A 13092-nucleotide genomic window follows, 5' to 3' on the forward strand; every position below is an offset into this window, starting at 1 on the left:
CCCAAGAGTTTCCTTTCCCTTCCCATCTCTCCCACTCAGGTTACTCAGGTCATCAACTGGATCTGAATGAACTCGACATCAAATTCTTCAACACAGTCCAACAGCCCTTTGACCCTACCTCCATGGGGGGACTCCCGGATGTCCCAGATAAGAACCCGGCCATCATCTGAGGAGCTGGCAAAAATGTTGTCATTCACGGGGCTCACCGACAAGCCATATACCGCATCTTCGTGAGCAAACACATCCAAGGTCTCACTGCTGAGAGACAGAGAGCAGAGAGAGGCACACAGGCACACACATGCACACGCAGAGTGCAGAGTCCCAGCCCCAGAGTTCCTCAGGTAGGGTTCTCTCTCATTTCCAGTAGAAAGTCAATCTAGTGAAACCCAAAGGAGATTGTATTTCCTTAGAAAGTAGGTACTGAATTTCAGGTAAAAAACAAAAACTCTTCTGGGGCCCCTGGATGGCTCAGTCGGTTAAGAGTCCAACTTCAACTCAAGTCATGATCTCACAGTTCGTGAGTTCGAGCCCTGTGTCGGGCTATGTGCTGACAGCTCAGAGCCTAGAGCCTGCTTCAGATTCTGTGTCTCCCTCTCTCTCTGACTCCCTCCCCCACTCATGCTCTGTCTCTCTCTCAAAAATAAATGAATACCAAAAAAATTTTTTTTAAATAAAAGTTCTATTAGAAAAACTTTTTATAGATTTCATGGTAAGTTTGCTTTTTGCACTAAATACGCATATTTGAAGGTAACTCAAGAGATGAGCTGAGTGTTTTCACTTACTGCAGAATGCATCTGCTTCTGTACAGATTTGGAGGTGGTGGTTGATTTCCAAAAACAAGGGAAAACTTTAAAGCAGCCAGGTCTGATGTCAGCAGGGGTAGAAGAGGGTTGATGTGGCAGTCTGGTATAGTAAACATGAGCATGGCTCTGGGGCCAAGCTGTCTAAGTTCAGATCCTAGCACCACCACCTGACCTTATGTTATCTAACATCCCTACACCTCAGTTTCCTCATCTGCAATGAGACGATAATAGTATTGCTTCATAAAATTATTTTGAGGGTTAAACTGATTAATACATACAAAGCACCTAGAATAGTACCTAGCACATAAAGATTAGTCATTATTATGTTGTTGTTTCCTTCTCTTCCAATCTCTCCCTTTAAATTTTCACCTAAAAAGTATAAGTTCATTCCAAATTTATAAACCCTTTTCTTTTTTTAAAATCCAAATTGTTTTTCAAAAAACAACATTGGTGTAAAGAGAATTTGCCTCTCTTCATATGAGAAACAGAGCCAGTCACCTTCACATACCAACAATCTATTTACCTTTCAACATCATGGAGGATAACTTGCTCATCATTTCCTGTAAGGGAGAAAAGCAGACATTTGAAAATTCCTGCAAAGTGCTCCCTGTCCATATTACAACATAAAATTTTAAAGTTTTCAGAAAACATATGAACAAAGTCAATGTTAATACAAAGCAGGAATATTAATTACGAAAAGAAGCTTTATAACACTAATTTCAGGATAGGATATTCTTTTTTTTTCTTTGAGAGAGAGAAGAGAGAGAGCATGCATGCAAGCAAGAGGGGTGGGGGGGGAGAGAGGGGGAGGGAGTGTGAGGGAGGGGGAGAGAAAGAGAGAGAGAGAGAGAGAGAGAGAGAGAGAGAGAGAGAGAATCTTAAGTAGACTCCACGCTGGACACAGGGCTCAATCTCATGACCAAGAAATCATGACCTGAGCCAAAATCAAGAGTCAGACGCTTAACCAACTGAGCCACCCAGGTGCCCCATGGCTAGGATATTCTTATAAAGAATTTTTGAAAGCCTTGTAGCAACTAGGTATAACATAATGAGTTTCCAAAATGAATTATTCAATTGAAAAAAAATATTTTTATATATTTTATTATATATATATATATATATATATATATATATATATATATATATATATAAACAGCCATCACAACAACAACAAAACTGTGGCCATTAAGAAAATGAATAAATGATCATGGGTAAATTAATTCACTCATCCAATCTAGTTTTTTTTTTTTTAATTAAGCAAAACACTCAACCGTGAGACGTAGAATACAGATATTCTATGCCTCAGTTTTTACCTATAAGATAGGGATGATAATTGTACATACTTCATAGGGTTACTGCAATGATAAGAGATTTGTAAAACCATTCAGAATAGGGCTGAGCACTTAGTAAGCCCCCAATAAATGTTTGCTGCTATTCATATCCTTATTATTTTTATAGCCATTAAAATGTGATGATTGTAGGGTTATAAATGATAGGAAAGTTTTTATCCACAACTTTTTTCTCTTGCATTTTTCTTTTATTCCATCAAGGAATCTAAAAATACTACATTCACAATTATGTGTAGTCCTGTAGTTTATATAACCAAACATAAAAACCTTATGAAAAGACAAAAGTACAAAAATTCCCACTCCACGCTGAAAGCACAGCCAACAGGCACTTAAACAGAAAGTAAAAGTAGCGGTAGAGATGTGGCCCAGGTCACCTTAAAGCCCTGGCTACAAACTCTGTTGTGGGTGCATACCGAGTAAATCAAAACCATACTAATGCCTTTTTTTAGGTAATAGGAATAGCTGAGGGGATAGGGATACAGGAAGAGCAGATTCTGCCTGACCCTTGAGGAACTCCCAGTCCAGCTACACAAACAGTGACAAAATGGGTTATCTTGTTGTAGTGATATGCTCTACAATGGGGACACAGACAAAGGAGCAATTATTTCCTTCAGGAGCAGGTTGACAATACATGGCAGAAGACGTCAATGTTTTTATAGGGAAGGAGACATTTGAACAGAAACTCTAATAACCCAAAACTATTACCAATGGAAGACTCAGGGGAATTGGGGGGACCGGACAATTAATCATGACCCGTGACAGAACAGCAAGAGCAAACAATACAAGGGCACCAAAGATGGCAAGTGGTGTAGTGGGCTAGAGTACATAATGCGGGGGAGGGAAGTGAGGCTAGAGAGGTAGACTGAAGTTTAGACTTTATCCTGTGGACACTGTAGGGTCAGAGGTTCACATGGTTAAACTTTATTTTTAAAAGAAAACTTGTATAAGTGACAAATTAGGAGGGCTAGAGACGTTGCAGAAATCACAAAGGCCACTGCAATAGTCCGGGTCAAAGATAAGGGCCTGAACCAGTGTAGTGGGTAAGGAAAGAGAGCAGAAACTAAAAGGATGAATATGAGAAGCTTCTAAGTCTGGTTGGTGAGTCACAAGATAGGTAAATGAAAGAAAGAAAGGTTTGAGGATGACTTCAAGATTTCTATTAGACTGAACCAGGTGAAACTGTCATTTTTTTGTAAGTTAAAAGTGCTTGATATCAGGGGCACTTGGGTGGCTCAGCTGGTGAAGTACCTGACTCTTGATTTCAGCTCAGGCCATAATCTCAAAGGTTTGTGAGTTTGAACCCTGCATCTGGCTCTGCACTGACAGTATGGAGCCTGCTTGAAATTCTCTCCCCCTCTGTCTGCCCCTCCTCCCCACAAATAAATAAAAATAAAAAACCTTTTAGGGGCGCCTGGGTGGCGCAGTCGGTTGAGCGTCCGACTTCAGCCAGGTCACGATCTCGCGGTCTGTGAGTTCGAGCCCCGTGTCAGGCTCTGGGCTGATGGCTCAGAGCCTGGAGCCTGTTTCCGGTTCTGTGTCTCCCTCTCTCTCTGCCCCTCCCCCGTTCATGCTCTGTCTCTCTCTGTCCCAAAAATAAATAAACGTTGAAAAAAAAAATTTATAAAAAAAAACCTTTTAAGAAAGTGCTTCAATATAAGCAGTTTCTTAAAGTTTAAACCTAATAGCTTGAATTATTAGGTGAACACTGATAATAACTGAGAAAGGGAATCCAGGGAACAAGAGGAAGTATTTGTGCAGGAGAAGAAGACTAATAATCTTGGTTTTAGATTTGCTGTACTTAAATTGCTTTTAGGGTAGATATTCCACGCGAAAATCTGCAGTGCAAAAGGGAGGTCAGGGTTAGAAATGCGGTGCTCAGAAAGGAGTGTGGTTGATGAAAGGCATCACCAAGAGGCTGGCTTGAGCACAGGCCATTCCAATTGTACCCTAACACAATGTTTTTCAAACAGGAGCCACCCATGGATCACAACATCAATTTGAGTTACAACCTTTAAGATCTTTAAAAACGAGGGGTGCCTGGGTGGCCCAGTCAGCTAAGCTTTTGGCTCTAGATTTCGGTTCAGGTCATGATCTCACAGCTGTGGGTTCAAGCCCCGTGTCAGGCTCCAGGCTGACAGTGAGGAGCCTGCTTGGGATCCTCTCTCTCTCTCTCTCTCAAAATAAACATTTAAAAAATATCTTTAAAAATGAAATAGAATTTTTAAAAAATCAGAATGTACCACACATAATAAGGTTAAGTACTATTTTAAATGTGTGCATGTTTCTGTATGCCACATTGCAATGTAAAAAATTTTCTATCAAAAAAGACAAAGAATGAGAGTAAAGGATCAAAAGAACAGAAGAAAGGAGGGAAGGAAGGAGGAATTACTCTCACATACATGTCTAAACTGCTGTAATGCAGAGAAGACAAGCTATGGGAAACCATTTCTATAGCTCAGTGAAATAACGGAAGAAAAACAAGGCTACTTTTTGGACTCTTTCATCTAAAATCTCAGCCACAGTGAATTTCCTAGGGTGGAAGTCTCCCTTCTTCTCACCTCCAGAGAATACTTTGGTGTTCCCACTGTTGAAAGCCAGGCAAAAAATGTTGGAATGGTGCTCTCCTTTCAGCTGTATGGGCTTGACTCTCGAATGGATAGCTTGTTCCATGTGCCATAGCAGAACCCGCCGGTCATCTCCTCCTTGAGAGGGGAATAAGAATCTAGGGTTAAAATGGCTGACACTTCAAGGCTGACACTCAGTTTTGCCAGCCTTGAACTCTATCCCTTCCAAAACTGCAACTCACCGACTCTGTGAGATTCTGATGGGGCACATAAACCCAGGACTCTACCGCCTTAACCATCGGGAGATACATGGTCTCTAAGCCACTCACTTTTCCCCAGGAATTAAATCTTGAACAGACATATGGAAAGGGATAAACACTGATATTGAAACCCTCAAAGGCACTCTATTCCTGACTTTCCAGAGACTCGGTTGTTTAAATATATTTTTGCTTGCTACCTAAAATCCTTCTACTAATGTTCCCGGCAACCTTTTCTTATCTAACAGAAGGTGAGCTGGTTTCTAATGCTTGCAACCAAGGAACTCCATGGTAATAGTTCTAGCATACTAGTTTTCAAAGCACTCTCCTTGATGTGATTTCATTGAATATGGGACAGCATACAAATGATAACTAAGGAATTGACTGTCACAGCAGGATCTAGACAGAGCCTAGCTCTCATGAAGCCCAGGTTCAGCTCTTTTCCTTTGCATAGCTTACAATAGTCTGAATTAAATGAGCAGTATTGTACTGCATGAGCCAGCTCCTAGAGAATAATTATGTTCTATGTATTTTTTATTTTTGCAGATGCATTAAAAACGTCTGGAAGGATAAATAACTGTTACGTGTTAACAATGGTTAACAGTGGTTATTATTTCCAGGAAATAGGATTAAAATAAAAAGAACAGACTGGAGGGTTCTTACTTTTATTTATTTGGCACCCCCTCACTTTTTATAACAAGCCTATATTAGTCTCCTAATAAAAATTAAGTTACAACAGGGGCAAACATGAGCAGCAAACCACAGCAATCTCTATTCCTCTTCTTCCCCTTCTCCATTCAATACAACAGCCACAAATTATAGCACACCCATACGAGGGCACACCATGCAGCCGTGCAATCAGTAAATCTAGAACTTGGAAAGATGTCCAAAGGTCTTTGTGCAGGGGGAAAATAAGGTGTAAAACAGTATGTGTACCAAAATGCATTCTGTGTAAAACAAAAATTTTAAAAACTCCAGGACTGCAGGATCCTTGTCAATTTATTTACTGCAGAGTCTCCAAGCACCTAAATGAGTGCCCCCAAAGAGCAGAACTAATATGCTCATACTTGCATATCTATGTTTGTATTTGCCTATCTATATATCTATAAAAGAAACTGTTTATACTGGACACCATCTCCAGACTAGAGTTGGGAGACGTTTTTACTGTGGTAAAATACATAAAACATGAAATCTACCATTCTAACCATTGTTAAGTATACAATTCTATATATTTACACCGTATACTTGCACATTCTTTGTATCTGCACTGTTGTGCAACCACCACCACTATCCATCCCCAGAATCTTTATATCATCCCAAACTGAAACTCTGTACCTAATAAACAATAACTTTCCCCGCCCTCAGTAACTACCATTCTACTTTCTGCCTCTGTGAATTTAACTGTTCTAGCTAACTCATGTAAGTGGAACCATACAATAGCTGTCTTTCTGTGTCTGTCTTGCTCACTTTGCATAATATCTTCAAAGTTCATCCATACTGTAGCATGTACCAGAATTCCATTCTTTTTTAAGGCTACTATTCTGTTATACACACACACCATATTGTGTTTATCCATTCATCCACTGATGGACATTTGGGTTGTTTTCACCTGTTGGCTATTGTGAATAATGTTGCTAAGAACATGGATGTGCAAATATCTGTTCAAGTCTCTGTTTTTAATTCTTTTGGGTTTATATTATTGGGAACCTTTTATTTTTTATTTCAAGCTTTTTATTTAAATTTTAGTTAACATGTATGGTAAAATTGGTTTCAAGTGTAGAATTTTGTGATTAATCACTTACATACAAACACTCAGTGCTCATCACAGTAAGGGCACTCCTTAATATGGATCACCCATTTAGCCCATCCCTCACCCTTCTCCCTCCATCAACCAACCCTCAGTTTGTTCTCTATAGTTAAGAGTCTCTGATAGTTTTCTTCCCTCTCTTTTCCCCCCTTCCCCTATGTTCATCTGTTTCGTTTCTTAAATTCCACATATGAGAGAAATCATATGGCATTTGTCTTTCTCTGACTTATTTCACTTAGCATAATACATTCTAGCTCTATACATTTGTTGCAAATGTAATATTTCATTCTTTTTGATGGCTGAGTAAATATCCCACTGTACATAAATATATACATATCTTTATCCATTCATCAGTCAATGAATTTGGGCTGTTTCCATCATATGGCTATTGTTGATAATTCTGCTCTAAACATTGGGGTGCACGTGACCATGTCAATCAGTCAGTATTTCTGTATCCTTTGGGTAAATACCTAGTAGTGCACTTGCTGGAACGTAGGATAGTTCTATTTTTAACTTTTTGAGGACCTTCTATACTGTTTTCCGGAGTGGCTGCACAAGTTTGCATTTCTACCAACAGTGCATGAGAGTTCCTTTTTCTCCACACCATCGCCAACACCTGTTGCTTCCTGTGTTGTTAATTTTGCCCATTCCGACCTGTGTGAGGTGGTATCTAATCATGGTTTTGATTTGTATTTCCCTGATGAAAGTGATGTTAAGCATCTTTTCATGTGTCTGTTAGCCATCTAGATGTCTTCTTTGGAAAAATATCTGTTCATGTTTTCTGCCCATTTCTTAACTGGATTATTTAGTTGTTGGGTGTTGAGTTTGATAAGTTCTTTATAGGGGCGCCTGGGTGGCACAGTCGGTTAAGCGTCTGACTTCAGCCAGGTCACGATCTCGCGGTCCGGGAGTTCGAGCCCCGCGTCAGGCTCTGGGCTGATGGCTCGGAGCCTGGAGCGTGTTTCCGATTCTGTGTCTCCCTCTCTCTCTGCCCCTCCCCCGTTCATGCTCTGTCTCTCTCTGTCCCAAAAATAAATAAACGTTGATAAGTTCTTTATAGATTTAGGATACTAACCTCTTGTCAAATATGTCATCTGCAAATATCTTCTCCCACACAGACTGTCTTTTAGTTTTGTTGACTCGAGAAATTTTATATCTTATATTTTAATTCTTACTTTACACCTTCCTGTAGTACTTGACCTTTTGCCAGAAACATGTTTCCTTTTATAATGTAATTTAAAAAATCAATAGAAGATACAGTAGCCAAGTCAAATTTATTCTCCCTCCCCTAGAAAGAAGTTGCCTCTGCTGCTTGAGTTCCTTCTTTCTTTCATTGTTGGTCAAAATCAAGTTCTGTGTCATCCTCCAAAGTGTTTCATTGTCTACCAAACTGATCCGTTAAGTGTGGCCTTGTGTTCTGTGTTTATGATTTGCCTATTTCAACTATGAATCTCTGGCCTGGGATGGTTATCTAAATTCTATATCTTAGGATGGATGGATGGCTCAGTCAGTGGAGCATGGGACTCTTGATCTTAGGATTGTGAATTCAAGCCCCACTTTGGGTGTAGAGATGATTTAAAATCTTTTTAAAAAATTCAAATCTCTTATAAGTTAAAGTCAAAAAAAATAAAGGTTTGGGTTTTTGTTGTTTTGTTTTAATGAATAATAACACAAAGGAGTTTTTTACCCTAATAATAGATTCATACAGGCAGTGGGCACTTTAGTTCTCCATAGTTCCTACTCTTACTGTTTTTTCCCAACACTGAAGTCACAGGTCACGGACCTATCATAGCTCTTGCTCCTGTATATCCTGTGTTACAGAAATATTTCTCTGTGCCCATGTCTCTATCAAAAGTGGAAACTCAAAAGATAAAGAAGCCCACATGTTTCTTCTACTTACTCATGTTTCTAATCTAATCTCCCTGAGCCTGAGTTTCATAAAAAAAAAAAAAAAAAAAAAAAAAAAAAAACTGGGATCATAACACCTCTGCCCTCGTGGGTTTTATAGATTATAAAGTCAAATACAAGAGGGTTAAGTAACTTACCAAGGTCGCACAGTAAGTAAAGTGGTTGAGCTGAGATTCAAAAGCAAGCAGTTAAGACTCTATAGCCTCCATTCTTAATCACTACTCTAGGTTGCCTGCCTTATAGAACAAAAAATTAACCATAAATGACAAAGCAGTTCACCTAATGGACAACTGAAGGGATTCTCTACCTTGGTAACATAACTGAAAAATGTACAAGTTAGAATAAAACAGGGGAGCATAGGAATAAAAACAGAGGCCAACCGAACTATAGTAAACTGAGAGACCAGAAACAGGGACCAGGAAAAGACTCCCTGAATTGAAAGATTCTAGCAATACACAAAATGGACAATGGCTTATACAAAGAATTCTTACAAATCAATTTTTAAAACCATTAGGAAAAGAGGCAAATATGATAACTCACAGAAGAGGACAACCAAAATAGCCAAAAGATATTACAGAGGGTCTCAACCTCTATAGTAATCAGGAAAATGCAAATTATAATTTAAATAAGTTCTTACAAAGTGACACAAGGAAATGTACAAGGATGTACACTGCATCACTGTTTACAATAGCAGACAACGAAATTCTAAATAATACAAATATCCATCAATATATAAACTAATAAATTCCATTGGAATACAAATACAAATTAAATCTAAACCAAGCAGAACAACATACAGCAGTTAAAATGAACTAGATATATGTGTACCAACATAAATCTTGAAAACCTAATGGCAAGTAATAAAGCAAGTTTCAGAAGGATATGTAAAAGATAACATTAAATATATATTTTTAACTATACAAAATAATACCATATAGTTTGTTGATAAACACACATATACTAAAGAGGACTTCAATTGTACCTGTAAAGTTTTGTTTCTTTAAAAAAAAAATAAAAACAGACTATAAGCAAATTTAACAAATTGTCAACATTTTGTCAAATCCAATTGGTATCTATTTAAAAAATTCTTTTAAGTTCCAGTATAATTAACATACAGTATTATATTAGTTTCAGGTGTACAATATAGCTATTTAACAATTCTATACATTACTCTGTTCATTTCTCTACTTTTCTTTATGCTTTATGGTATCAAGGAAATATTGTTACGTCTCTTTTTTAATTTTAAGTGGGGTCCATGCCCAACGTGGGGCTTGAACTCATAATCCTGCGATCAAGAGTCACACTATCAGCTGAGCCAGCCAGGTGCCCCAATATTGTTACATCTCTAAAGCATATCGGGGAACCTGGGTGGCTCAGTCAGTTGAGCATCAGACTTTGGCTCAGGTCATGATCTCACAGTTTGTGGGTTCGAGCCCTGAGTCGGGCTCTGTGCCGACAGCTTGCTCAGAGCCTGGAGATTGCTTCAGATTCTGTGTCTCCTTCTCTCTCTGCCCCTCCCCTGCTCACGTGCTGTGTCTGTCTCTCAAAAATAAATGTTAAAAAAAAAATTTAAGTATAACAATGACACTGTGGTGCTGTTAAAAAACAAAAAAGTGCCTATCAGTTAGGGATGCATACATACTAAGGTAGGTGAAATAGTATGTCTGGAATTTCCTTTAAAATATTACAGAAAAAAGGTGGGGGAGAGTGCCTGGTGGCTCAGTAGGTTGAGTTTGCAGCTCAGGTCATGATCTCACAGTTCAGGATCAAACCCCAGGTTGGGCTCTACACTGACAGTACAGAGTCTGCTTGGGATTCTCTCTCTCCCTCTCAAAATAAATAAACATTAAAAAAAGAAAAAAAAGTAGGGGAGATAGGTGATCTTTTTTTAAGATTTTATTTTTAAGTAATCTCTACACCCAACATGAGACTCAAACTTACAACCCTGAGATCAAGAGTTGCATGCTCTACTCACCGAGCCAGCCAAGCACCGCAGGATAGGCGATTAATAAAATGTTGGTAATTTTTTTCTTTTTTCTTTTTTTGAGAGAGAGAGAGCACGAGTGAGGTGCAGAAAGAGAGAGAGAGAGAGAAAGAGGGAGAGAAGAGGGACTCACCTGAAGCAGGGCTTGTGCTCACTGGAAGTGGGGCTTGAGCTCACCTGATGTGGGACTCAAACTCATGAAACAGGACATCCTGACCTGAGCCAAAGTCAGACGCTTACCAACTGAGACACCCAGGCACCCAATGTTGGTACTTATTATGGATGGGTATACTATACTTTTGTGAATGCTTGAACATTTCCATAAAATAAAACATTTTGGATTTTTAAAGTTTTTATTTTGTTTTGGTTTTAATGTTTATTTTTGAGAGAGAGGGAGGGCATGCACAGTACAAAGGCAGAGAAAAAGAGAATCCCAAGGAGGCTTCACACTGCCAGAGCAGAGCCTGATGTGGGACTTGAACTCATACCGTGAGATCATGCCCTGAGCTGAAATCAAGAGTCAGACACTTAACTGCCTGAGCCACCCAGGTGCCCCAAAACATTTTGGATTTTTAAAATTTTCATGATAGAAAAAGAAAACAAAACTCTCTAGGATGGGCTGGGATACTCATGGCAAAGGAAAAACTGGTAGCACTTCTATTTATTTACTCAGACCTATGCAAGGCAGCACAGCCTCTCCTGAATTAGAGTAGCTCTAAAAAAAAAAAAGTTTAATAAACAAGAAAATAATATCTACATCTATGCACTCAGAGACATAACCATTCTCAGCTAAGGGTCATCCCCCATTATCCAAACAGCATTATCTTTAGTGTTCGTTCTAGACATTTAAAGAATGGTTTACTTTTGCCAAATAAATACTTAGTAATTTAAAATGCATGGTTATTTGTAGAATGCCTTGGGACCATTTAAAACGATGTGTCCTTACTACTCGCCATGATGATGACAGCCCAAGTCCATAAGAGATTGGAACCACTGAGGCAGAAATTATGGCTATGGCAAGGCCTGCTTCTACTTTGCCCTCAAGGTTAGTGTTAGAAGATGTAAGGTGCACCTCTTCCCGGCCAACACACACATACACGCACACACATATTTCCTTAGGCAAGGTATTAAGAGCTCTGTGCCAACACAATACTTTTCAACCATGTGTTGGCAAAAACCACAGTGGTGCAAACTGAGGCATCACCTGAAATTGCTGGGCTGCTTTGAAGCCAGTAGAGGAAGAATAACAGCAATAGCTGTGGCCAATTCTCTGCCCCTGCCCACCCCCCACAAAGCAAAGGATGGCTGGTAAAATAAGGATAAATCAGTTCAGAACCTGAAAAAACTCTATAGTTCTCTCTCTGTGAATCATCTAATCAATTCAAAAGAGCAGAGATGGGGCACCTGGATGGCTCAGTCGGTTGAGCATCCGACTTGAGGTCACAGTCTCACAGTTTGTGAGTTTAAGCCCTACGTGGGCTCACAGCCTGCTTTGGATCCTCTACCCGCTCTCTCTGCCCCTTCCCCCACTTGTACTCTCTCAAAAATAAACAAACATTGGGGGGGGGGAGGAAGCAGAGATTACATGGTTCCATGCACAGAGACTGTTGGACCTGCAAAGAATCGAAGTGAAGAGTTCGATCCTTTAAGCTGGCTCTGTGAGCCTGGCAGTCAAGTGCTTCTGTGAGGTTGGCCCCAGTCTCTCTAGGGCTTCTGTGGAAGGAGCACAGGGACCTCTTAGGAAGGCAAGGACTTTCTGCTTGGCACTAGTACCAGGCAAGGGACAAGCAGAGGACAGGGCTTCTAGGCCTGGTTTCCTCACAGACACTTGCCTAGCTTCAATCCATCTGAGAACCCCAAAAGAACATAGCTACTCTGATGCTGGTCTTATTGGGTTGATTTAATTCTGCATTAAACTCACTAACTCATCCCCAAATGTACTATAATCACATTGTGGCAGCAGTTTTGTAGTTACAGAAAAACTATACTTAAAAAGCACTCTTTCTCAACGGATCCTGAGCTATAAGCAGAAACTATATAAGCCCTCACACCATACTGTAACAAAAGTAATTATTTAACATTCTTCTTATTTTATAGCCCAGAAAAGCTAAGGCCCACTAGGAAAAAGAATTTGCTTTGGGTTTCTTCAGAAAGTCAGCCAAGCATAGGAAGGAACTGAGAGAGCATTCTGAAACTCAGGATCAATTACTCCTGATCACATTGTTGAAGAGGAAGAGACTAAACCATTTAAAAATCCATCAATAGAAGTCTGGTTAAAATTATTGTTTTAATGTGACATAAAGTAGATGGTAGGGGCCAGGGGCTGGGGTTGGGGTGGGGGGTAGCAGGACAATGCAGAGTTGTTATATAATAGGAACAGAGTTTCAATTTTGCAAAATGAAAAAGTTCTGGAAATGGAT

At 39.5% G+C, this 13092-nt stretch overlaps 1 protein-coding gene across 3 annotated transcripts in view; it reads right to left on the reverse strand.

Annotated features, from left to right (window-relative positions):
• DCAF5 (DDB1 and CUL4 associated factor 5) overlaps positions 1–13092 on the reverse strand; it is a 107776-nt gene that overhangs the window by 73323 nt on the left and 21361 nt on the right. For 2 of the 3 annotated variants that reach the window (XM_043554371.1, XM_043554373.1), the window contains exons 2-4: positions 4711–4854; positions 1327–1363; positions 119–258 (exon numbers count right to left, since the gene is read on the reverse strand). In XM_043554371.1, coding sequence (XP_043410306.1) covers positions 119–258; positions 1327–1363; positions 4711–4854 — 321 coding nt within the window. The remainder of the gene's footprint in view (positions 1–118; positions 259–1326; positions 1364–4710; positions 4855–13092) is intronic. The other variant, XM_043554372.1, reaches the window with a different exon arrangement.

This window comes from Prionailurus bengalensis, chromosome B3 (genome assembly GCF_016509475.1).
Source record: "Prionailurus bengalensis isolate Pbe53 chromosome B3, Fcat_Pben_1.1_paternal_pri, whole genome shotgun sequence".
NCBI lineage: Eukaryota > Metazoa > Chordata > Mammalia > Carnivora > Felidae > Prionailurus > Prionailurus bengalensis.